Source organism: Ctenocephalides felis, unplaced genomic scaffold, assembly GCF_003426905.1.
Source record: "Ctenocephalides felis isolate EL2017-DRISC unplaced genomic scaffold, ASM342690v1 CF-g0.4_SCAFFOLD_01886, whole genome shotgun sequence".
NCBI classification, from domain to species: domain Eukaryota; kingdom Metazoa; phylum Arthropoda; class Insecta; order Siphonaptera; family Pulicidae; genus Ctenocephalides; species Ctenocephalides felis.
Window position 1 is genome coordinate 2246191 of NW_020538040.1, and position 11641 is coordinate 2257831.

Sequence of the window (11641 nt, forward strand, 5' to 3'; positions counted from 1 at the left end):
CATTTTAATCTTGCTTCTTTTATATTCTAATATAATCGTTAAATAATACTTAACAAAATTTTGCTCGTCAGTAGAGTCCTTTCTTCCTAAAATGATATTTAAATATTCTTTGCTGCGTTTGATTTGTCAGTAGCGTTCATTTTTATTTTTGAGGTGTTTATTCATGTTTACTTACTTAATTTTGTGATTAGTGACATTTTTTTCAACCTCAGAAGTTTGCAACTTGCCTTATGGTAATATGAAAAATAAGAAAGAAACTCTACTGACGAGCAAATTAAAAAATAACAATAAAAAGAACTCTACTGACGAGCAAATTTAAAACTTAACAGTAAAAAGAACTCTACTGACGAGCAAATTTAAAACTTAACAGTAAAAAGAACTCTACTGACGAGCAAATTTAAAACTTAACAGTAAAAAGAACTCTACTGTCGAGCAAATTTATAACTTAACAGTAAGAAGAACTCTACTAACGAGCAAATTTAAAAAAAAAATGAGATAAAAAAGGACTCTACTGACGAGCAAATTTTTTTAAAAAAACGAGGTTAAAAGAAACTCTACTAACGAGCAAATTTAAAAAAAGAAAAATAAGATATTAAATTAACAAAACGAATATTATTGTAGTCACATTTTTTTCAGCTTTGTCAGTTACAAAATGAATCAGTTGAAAAGACATCAAATGAGCAAATAGGATTTTCTTGAATGTGTGAACGTTTCGAGTCTGAGTTTACCCCATCTTCAGTGCAAATAATTCAAATCAATGCAAATGAGTAGAGAAATAGAAAATACATTATGGAACTTAATTATTATATTCGAAGACATTATTTATTATTAAATTGTTAAATCATATTCAATTTGTTTATTATTTTAAAAAATAAATTATACCAATACAATTTATTGATATTTTACTAATAAGAGTTTAACATATAAATAATATAAGAAAAAATAATTATTTATCAACAAATGCCACTAAAACCTTTTCAAATATTTGATTCAAAATAATTCTCCTAATTTTTCAATTAATATTTGATAAAATATTAATATAAATACGTCAATGCAAATATGTTTCAAAAAAGTCTATCATGAACGTCCGAATCTCACGCCTCGACCTCACGCTCTAGACTTAACTGAAAACTGTCAAACGAAATCCTTAACACGCTGCGTGCTCGATCCTTATACGAGTGTTCTAAAGGTGACCTTAGCAATTTAAAACATAGACCGACACGGAATTTTTGTACATTTTCAACCGAAACAATTCGAAAGGTAATTCGAAATAGTTTTGTGTAATTCGACAAGTATATATATATATATATATATAAAGATATAAAATAAATAAAAAAGACTCACCGTCCGTCGACAGCATTAACAGTTTTTGCATTAATTCCGAGTTCCTGAAAACACAATCTCATCCTTTCTCGTCTTTCAGGTCTTCTCAATAGGTTTATCATGTAGATTTCATCAAAACCCATTTTATCCCTGAAAAAGAAATAGAAAAAATTATAAAATAACATTTAAAATATTTAAAATAATACAATATATAACAAATAAACAAAAATAATAAAAGATTTAATAAATAACAGAAATAAGATAAAGAGACTCTACTGACAAGCTAAATGAATTTCAAAATTAAATAAAAAAGGACTCTACTGACAAGCAAATTAATTAGAAAACTCAAAATTATAAGGCGAGCAAATTGAATTTTTTTTTAAAATTAATAAAATGATTTTATAAAAAGGAACTCTACTAACGAGCAAATTAAAATATGAAAATTAAAAAAATTACTGATTTTTTTTTTAAAAAACTAACGAGCAACATTAACTTTTATCTAAAAAACCTACTAACGAGCAAATAAATTAGAAAAGTAGTGAATTAAAAAAAAGAATCTAATGACGATTAGACGATTAATAAGGGACAAGCAATCAAGCAAAAAAAATGTGAAAGCAAATTAAAATAATATTTTTTAAAAATTTTAATGAAATTCTTAGAAAAAAGGGACTCTACTGACGAGCAGAATAATTAGGAAAAACATTAAAAACGTTAAGAAAAATTAAGCTTGTTCGTCAGTATAGTCCCCTTTGTTCCCTTAACATTTAATTCACATTTCTTTAGAATTTTTTAATCTAATTTCCTCGTCAGTAGAGTCTCTTTACCAAGAAAAAAGAACTCTACTGACGAGCAAAATAATTAGGAAAAAACATTAAAAACGTTAAGAAAAATTAAGCTTGTTCGTCAGTAGAGTCCTTTTGTTTTCTTCGGTAGAGTAGAGTCATTTTTCTTAATTTGCTTGTCAGTAGAGTCCCTTTTATTACTTTTTTGTTACATAATTTGCTCGTCAGTAGAGTTCCTTCTTCCTTCTTCATCTTTTCTCATATTAAATAAAGAGATTTAACTTTGTTTAGATTTTTTGTTTGTTAATATAGTTCATTTTTTTGAACTTAACATTTGAATAATTCTTCTCAAATTTTGCTCGTCAGTAGAGTCCTTTTGTTGTCTAATACGACATTCTACTAAAATAACTTTTAAATTTTCCAAATTGAACTAATAGAGATTTGCTTTCTTGTCTGATAAGTCTACTGATAACTGTTTTGTAAAATAATCTTTTATTTGCTTGTCAGTAGAGTTCTTTTACGTATTCAAATAATTTATTTTTTTAATCAATTTATTTATTCAAATAATAATTTATTGTCAATATATATGTACTGTCAATTTAATCATTTTAAATTAGACAGTTGATAATTTGAACAAACTCGAAAACAAAACATTTAAATTGTAATTTTATTCTTATTTAAATTGTACAGTGTGAAACGCGCTTTATCGTAAAGCCGTTACCACACTTGCATTTTTATATATAGCGTGTGAGAATAGTCTCAATTTAATTTGCTCGTCAGTAGAGTTCCTGTTTCCCTCAATGCTCGTCTAATATTTACCTCAAAGTCGATTTGCTTGCCAGTAGAGTCGCTATTTTACTCTTAATATAATTTAGGACTCTACTGACAAACAAATTAAACTTGTTAGCAATTTTAGTAAAATCTAAGAAAAAAGGGACTCTACTGACGAGCTAATGAAAAACATACAAAAATTAATTTTACATAAACTATGATTTTTAAAAAGCAATAAAGTAAAGAATACGATTTTTATACCTAAACCTAAAAAAATTCTTAATTCAATTTTAGTTTTGCCTCATAAAACGTATAATAAATTAATTAAGTATTGATATTTTATGTGTATGTCATTTTAATTCAAAAGTTCAAGTGTGAAACACGCTCTACAACGCTAAAGCCTCCGCCACACTCTACCGGCTCTATATGAAGTTATAAACAACTCGTATATACAAAATGTCAAGTGTGTGTGCGGCTTTAGGCTAAAGCTTGTAACACACTATGCAAATTTAAATAATTAATAATAATTAACTTACGTTTGTGGATATGCAATATAGTGTTGTAAATACTCGTTGACATATAGAGGTTTCATTTCACCCAAAACGAGTAGTTTTAAATTTGTCAACTGTATATAATCGTGCTGCAAACTGTCACCTGCAATAAATAAAATGATATGATACTAAAATAATTAGAAAATACCAATATATTATGTAATATTTTATAACCTATTGTTATAAATAAATTACCTTGTTCTAAAGGCACCATCACATACCCAAAAGGTTCTTTGTTCGAAACAATTAGAGGAATACCTGAAATATAAAAATATTCGATAAATATTATATTTATTTATAAATTTAATTGTTATAATCTAGAATATCTATATATTATTTGGTTTTGTCTGAATATGTAATAAAAAATATTAAAATCATAATTCAATATAATATCTCATTTTATAAATTACAAGTACCTATTCTTTAAAATATATATTTGTGTGGGAATTTTATAATTATGTATATAAATTTAAATTTAAAGCTCTAGAAGTAAAAATTATAAATTGGTTAAAAGTTCTAGAATTGAATTTAATTTAATAATTCAAATAAGTACTCATATAAATCTAAAACGTATGTAATTAGTTTTTATATTATTATGTATATAAATAATTTTAAATTTTAAATCATAGTGTTATCTGTGAGCACTTTCAAACAATTTTGATATTTTAAAGCTTATAGATTTCGAGAGTATTATTTGTACAAGGGACTCTACTGATGAGCAAATTGGGATATCTTAGGAATTTACGATAAAAAAGGACTCTACTGACGAGCAAATCGAAATTTTCATCAAATTATTTGTAAAAGAGACTCTACTGGCAAGCAAATCGGGATATCTTAAGAATTTTTTATGAAAAAGAACTCTACTGACGAGCAAATTAATTTTTTAAAGGAATAATTTGGTACAAGGGACTCTACTGTCAGTAGAGCAAATTGGGATATCTTAAGAATTTTTGATGAAAATGGACTCTAGTGACAAGCAAATCGAGATTTTCAGAATATTATTTGTTACAATGGACTCTACCGACGAGCAAACCAATTTTTTTTAAAAAAATTTGTTACAATGGCGTTTACAATGGCGTTATTTGTTACATTATTATGAAAAAGGACTCTACTGGCGAACAAATCGGGATATTTTAAGAATTTACGATGCAAAAGGACTCTACTGACAAGCAAATTGTGAAATTTCTGAAAAATTTATTATAAATAAAAGAACTCTACTAACCAGCAAATTCTGATGTCTAAAGAATTAATTATAAAAAAAATTTAACTGACAAGCAAATTGTAATTCCTTGAAAATTTGTTATGAAAAAGGAATCTACTGACGAGCAAATTGGAATTTCTTAGAAATTATATTATAAATTAATATTTAGTAAGTTTATTTGTGAAAAAAGAAACTCTACTGGCAAATATAATAGAATTTTTTTTGAAAAAAAAAGGAAGAAAGGACATTATTGCCAAGCAATTTAAGAAATTAAAAAAAATTAGAAGTTTAGAAATCTAAAGTAAAAATTCGAATTTAATAAATGAATTTAAGAAAAAGAAACTCTACTGACGAGCAAACTGAATCAGATTTATATATGTAATAAAATTAATTATATATATATATATATATATATATATATATAAAATTTATTATTATTATTCTACTCACCACTAACGTTTGCAGCATAAGCAAAAGTAATAATATCATCGACCGGTCCAGAATATTTCTTCAAATTATCAGGATTAAAAGTCAACTTATCGCTTAAGACACGATTTAAATTAATTAAAACTGCAGAATGTATCATCGGCACTTGATGTTTTCCTAAATTTTCTCGATACAAAATCGGTTTGTACTCTTCTGTACGTTTGTAGTAATAATCTGCTGTCATTCCACACCTAAAATAATAAAATAATAATTTAAATAAAAAATATATAATATATATATATATATATATATATTAAAATATTTGTACTTTGTTTTATATTTTAAATATAAATGAATTAAAAACAATGTCTGAAATTCAAATGTTAAAATTACTGCATTTAATTTTGAACAAAGTACCCAACACACTGAAGTTGTCCGCGAGTTGGTACTGTCAACGCCATTTTAACCGTTAACATTTAAATTTAAATTTTGAATTCAAGTACTAAATTTATACAATAATTTTCTCATTGCTTTTTTCACACAAATTAATTTAATTGTAGATTTGAATTATCTAGTGTATTATATGAATAGAAAATATTCAGTCATAATTAATATTTACAAATTGTATCTTGTTTTAATTTGATAGATTTTTCACATATTGTTAAGAAATATTTCAAAGTATAACAAATATTGTTGATCTCTAAACTTTCTTTATTAAGTGAGTGAAAATTTAATTTTGTTATGTGAATTTCATACCAATATTTTCTATATTATACTTCAATATCTAAGAAAAAAATCTCACTATGAATTCTGAAGCTCAATTGTTAGAATTACTGCATTTAATTATGAACAATGTACCCAACAGTCTGAAGTTGTCCGCGAAGTGGTACTGTCAACGCCATTTTAACCGTTGACATTTGAATTTGAATTTAGGTAACAATAAATTTATTTATATATCTTTCTTATTGTTATTTTTACACAAATCAGTTATTATATAATCAAAAACGATTATATTCGCGAAGTGAATTATATTGAAAAAGTACACAAATGAACGTTCAGAGATCCGAAATACTTTTTTCTTGTAATTTAAATTGCAAGTTGTATTAGTACATGTATAATAAAAATTAATTTTATTGTAATATATATACATAAATGACTAAAGAACAAATTCAGAAGCTCAAATGTTAAAGCTACTGCATTTAATTAGCACAAAGTACTCACAAATTAGTTATTATATAATCAAAAACAATTTTCAAAATAATTATTATCAGTGAAGTGAATTATATGGAAAATAATTGAAAAAGTACAATTCAGGGATCCGAAATACTTTTTTTGTAATTTATATTGCAAGTTGTATTAGTATATAATGAAAATCAATTTAAAATGAATAAAAAATAAATTCAGAAGTTTGAATGTTAAAATTACTGCATTTAATTAGGTGCAATGTACCCAATACAGTGAAGTTGTCCACGAGTGGTACTGTCAACGCCATTTTAACCGTTGATATTTGAATTTGAATTTAGGTAACAATAAATTTATTTGTGCAAATTTAGCTTAGTTTGCTAGTCAGTAGAGTTCTTTTTTATTATAATATTTCAAGTTGTTAAATTCAATTTTATAATTGTTAAATTTTTATAAATTTAAGATAACATTTACTCATAATAATATTTTGCTAATTTTTATTTAGTATCGTAGAAAGTTTGCTCGTCAGTAGAGTTCCTTTCTTCCTTAACATTTGTTAATTTAGATAGTTTTTTTTATTGCTCATCAGTAGAGTTTCCTTTATATATTGTTGAATTAATAAAAAACCAAAGTTTGAAGCATTTAGTCATTAATATATTCTGCTAATTTTTATTTTGTGTTGTGAAAATTTTAGTTTGCTCGTCAGTAGAGTTCTTTTTTAATGTAAGATTTCGAGTTCCTTTTAGTTTAAAATTTTTGTTTGCTCGTCAGTAGAGTTCTTTTCTATTTTAATATTTTTTTAGTAATGCTTTTTTAGTAAAAAATTTATGAAAGCCAGAAAAAAAGATATCTACTGACAAGCAAACTGAAACTAAATAAAAGGGACTCTACTGACTTGTAAAACAAACAAAAAATAAGAAAAAAACTCTACTAACAAACAAGTTTTCAATTAATTAGATATTTCATAAATTAACTAAAAAAAATGACAAAACGGTGTCAAATAAACTAAAAATAATTTAAAACAAACTCTACTGACGAGCAAACTTAAATATTGAGAAAAAAGAACTCTACTGGCAAGCAAAATAAAAAATATCTTCCCAATGTAAAAAGGGACTCTACTGACGAGCAAACTAAGATAAATGTTTATCATTTAACAAAAAATTTAGAAAATACATAATAAAAGGACTCTACTGACGACCAAATTAACTATTAGTCTAGAAAAATTCAAAAAAGGACTCTACTGACGAGCAAGAATAAATTAATTGCACTTTGTCAAGTATTGCAAATAATAGTCATGCAAAAAAGGAACTCTACTGACGAGCAAGATGAATTTAAAAAATATCATCCCAAAAATGTAAAAAAGGGACTCTACTGACGAGCAAATTAAGATAAATGTTCATCATATAATAAATATTTAGGAAATACATAATAAAAGGACTCTACTGACGACCAAATTAACTATCCACCTAGAAAAATTCAAAAAATGGACTCTACTGACGAGCAAGAATAAATTAATTGCACGTTGTCAAGTATTGTTAATAATAGTCATGTAAAAAAAAGAAACTCTACTGACGAGCAAGATGAATTTAAAAAATATCATCCCAAAAATGTAAAAAAGGGACTCTACTGACGAGCAAACTAAGATAAATGTTCATCATTTAACAAAAAATTTAGAAAATAGATAATAAAAGGACTCTACTTACGACCAAATTAACTATCAGCCAAGAAAAATTCAAAAAAAGGACTCTACTGACGAGCAAAAATAAATTAATTGCACGTTGTCAATTATTGCAAATAATAATAATAATATAATAATAATAATAATATAATAATAATAATAATAATAATAAAGAAACTCTACTGACGAGCAAGATGAATTTTTAGTAGTTTCTCAATTATTGCATAATATTTATGAAAACATAAACGGACTCTACTATCGAAAAACTGAATTTTATTTTATTTTATTTGTGTAGGCTCTAAAAACAAAATGAGTTGATGACTACAAAAACAAAAATTAAAATATAATAAACGTATAAATGAAATTTAAGAGAAAGAACTCTACTGACGTGCAAATCAGGAATCGTAAAAGATAACTTACATAAATGACTAAAGAACAAATAATAAAGAATAAAGAAATTGTTGAATTCATAAAAAATCAAAGGTTAAAGCATTTACTCATTAATATATTTTGCTAACTTCTAAATTCAACTATTTATATAAAAAAACTTTACTGACAAGCAATAATAAAACAAGCACTCTATTTAAATTAACAAAAGAAAAGGAACTCTACTGACGAGCAAACTGAACTGTTCACATTACAAAATAAAAACCAACAATCAATTATAATGAGTAAATGTTATCTTGAATTTTAAAAAATTTAAGAATTGGAAACTTGAATTGAGCAATTTGAAATATTACAATGAAAAGGAACTCTACTGACTAACAAACTAAGCTAAATATAAATGATGTAACTATGTAAAGATAATTGTACTTTAAACTTTCTTTTTAATTAATTTATATTTAGAAAACAATGTCTGTAAGTTTAAATATTAAAATTACTCCATTTATAAATATTAATTATAAATCTTAAAATGACTTAATATTTTCTATTCATATAATATATTATATAATTCAAATCTACAATTAAATCAATTTGTGTGAAAAAAGCAATGAGAAAATTTTTGTATACATTTAGTATTTGAATTCAAATTTAAATTCAAATCTCAACGGTTAAAATGGCGTTGACAGTACCAACCCGCGAACAACTTCAGAGCGTAGGGTACTTTGTTCAATTTTAAATGCAGTAATTTTAACATTAGATTTTCAGAAATTGTTTATAATTCATTTATATATATATATATATATATATATATATATATATATGTATATAAAATAATATTACTTACCAAAAATTAGAATACATTCCATCAGATTTCAACATGGGTGATATAACAATTTCATTTTCAGCAATTAAATTCAGCAAAGTGTCTGGATTCGTTAGGAAGACATCGGCATCCAAAAACTGAAAAAATAAATAACAATATAATATAATATATAATACAAAAAAAAACATTTTAATTTATGAATTATTTATAAGTATATCAGTAAGTTCATATATCATATGGCAAATTGTTCTTACACAAAATTACTGCATAAAACATTATATTTGAACTTGGCGCAATGTGTTGCCATATTAAGAATTATAAATAACGCGCCATTGTTGACAGTTTTCACGGAGCGCGCGAAATTTAAATTGTGAATTTTAAAATAAACAATTCTGTTCAAACTTAATTAACAAATTTTGTAATATTAATAATTAATTAGTTGAAATGAAGATTATTGAATTGTCTACAAAGTGATGTGAGATTATTTTAAAATAAAACATATTTAAGTAATAAATAGATAAAATAAATACAAAAAGATATAAACAAAAATATAAGTATAAAAATATACATAAATACGATAAAGTAATGTGCGCTGTGTTGATAGTTGAAACCGAGGGCGCGAAATTTAAATCATGCATTTTAATATAGTTGTTTTTTAACTATTTTAACAATTTTATCTATGACTAATTAGTAATAGTTAATTATTTTTTCTACTTACGAATACATAATCAGCCCACATCTTCCTAGCTTTCCCCAAAGCCTCTTCTTTCAACTTAATAACATGCTTAAATCTTTCTTCGGACCACTTGGAAATAACATTGTTGTCTTCATTACTGCTAAATAACTTCTTTGTTGTATACTCATAGTCGACTGAATGATATTGTTCTGAAATTTTGTCCAGGAACAGTTTTGTTATTTCTAGGGAATGGTCGATGTTGTTATCGCTTCTTATCCTGAAATAAAAAAATATAATAGTTAATGATATATATATAAACATATATATATATATATATATATATATATATAAAGTAAAATCACAAAGTACTCGATACTCTTTGAGTGACCTAACCTTCCTGCAAACTCAAAAAAACCTTCGACAAACCCCAAAAATAGAACAAACACGTAAATATAAACATTCTGCATTCAAAATCATAGATTTTAAACATCAACAATAAGAAAAACACTTAAAAAATTACATTTTCTTTACACATAACACCTGCACATAACCTCAAACTTATTCAGGAACTAAAACATAAATTTTGCAAATAATTTCGATTGATAACTACAAATATCATTATTGAAGTAACATTTAGGCTTTGGAGTATATAAATAAACAATTTTATAGTACTATAATGTGCAATTAACTTAAAAAATTACATATTTGTTGTCAGTCAAGACACCTACACATAATCTCAAACTTATTCAGCATGTAAAACATAAAATTTGGGATTAATTTTGATTGATAACGACAAATATCATTATTGTAGTAACATTTAGGCTTTGGAGTATATAAATAAACTATTTTTTACAACTATAATGTAAAATTAAGTAAAAAAATGACATATTTATCTTGCAAGACACCTACACATAACCTCAAACTTATTCAGCAAGTAAAACATAAAATTTGCAAATAATTTTGATTGATAACCACAAATATAGTAATTATGATAAAATTTAGACCATGGGGAATATAAATAAGCTAATTTGGACTACTAAAAGATCAAATAAACTTAAAAAATTACATATTTGTTATATTGCAAGACACCCACACGTAACCTCAAACTTATTAACAAACAATTGAAAACACTTTTAACACTAATTAAATAATACAAACAATAAAAATATAGATTTTTACTAATACTATTTAGTCATTTAAACAAACAGAACCTTAAATTAACCAAAAAACACAACAAATTATGTGTTATCTGTTTTGACACTTCAACATAACCTCCAACAAAAAAAAATGTTTAATCAACAACTAAACCCAAATAAATTACTACATATATTTATTATCGCTTACCATAATGAAATTCGGTCCTTAGGATAATTCAGAGACTCCAAAAGACTAAAAAAATAAGGCAAAGTGTGCCCCTTATTCCTGATTAGAGTTACTATCAGTACACTTGGCAATTTTTGGTCTCCAGGATTATTATCACTCAATGCTAATTGAAATGTACATGAAATTAAAAACAAGATTAAAAGCTTCATTTTTAATTACTTAAATTGTTTATAATCACGTTTTATTCATATTATTATTAATGTTTTTGTTTGTTTTAATTTGTGCAAGTGCACACGATGTAAAAAGTTAACACGTGACGTGTGAAGGAGGTTGATAGTTGCTAATAAGAGTGAAGTTGGCGGGAGGAGTTGGTGCTGTCAAGCGCGGGGGATTTAAATTTGAATTTAGAAGTAGGTTTGAAATTGTAAATTTTGTTTATGTGTGATTATCGTCAATTATCATACATACTGTAATGAATATATGGTATTCTAATATTGTCTAGATTTATAGTTAGAATAAAC

General features: G+C 25.1%; 1 protein-coding gene across 1 annotated transcript in view; it reads right to left on the minus strand.

The window, feature by feature from the left end:
- The window catches only part of LOC113378351 (glycosyltransferase 25 family member), a 178072-nt gene extending 166668 nt beyond the window's left edge, over window positions 1-11404 (minus strand). Inside the window, exons 1-7 of the mRNA XM_026618887.1 lie at window positions 11142-11404; window positions 9840-10074; window positions 9143-9258; window positions 5079-5305; window positions 3623-3685; window positions 3413-3530; window positions 1345-1473 (exon numbers count right to left, since the gene is read on the minus strand). Of these exons, the coding sequence (XP_026474672.1) occupies window positions 1345-1473; window positions 3413-3530; window positions 3623-3685; window positions 5079-5305; window positions 9143-9258; window positions 9840-10074; window positions 11142-11329 (1076 nt within the window). The 5' untranslated portion in view covers window positions 11330-11404. The remainder of the gene's footprint in view (window positions 1-1344; window positions 1474-3412; window positions 3531-3622; window positions 3686-5078; window positions 5306-9142; window positions 9259-9839; window positions 10075-11141) is intronic.
- Between the last annotated feature and the right edge of the window lie 237 nt (window positions 11405-11641).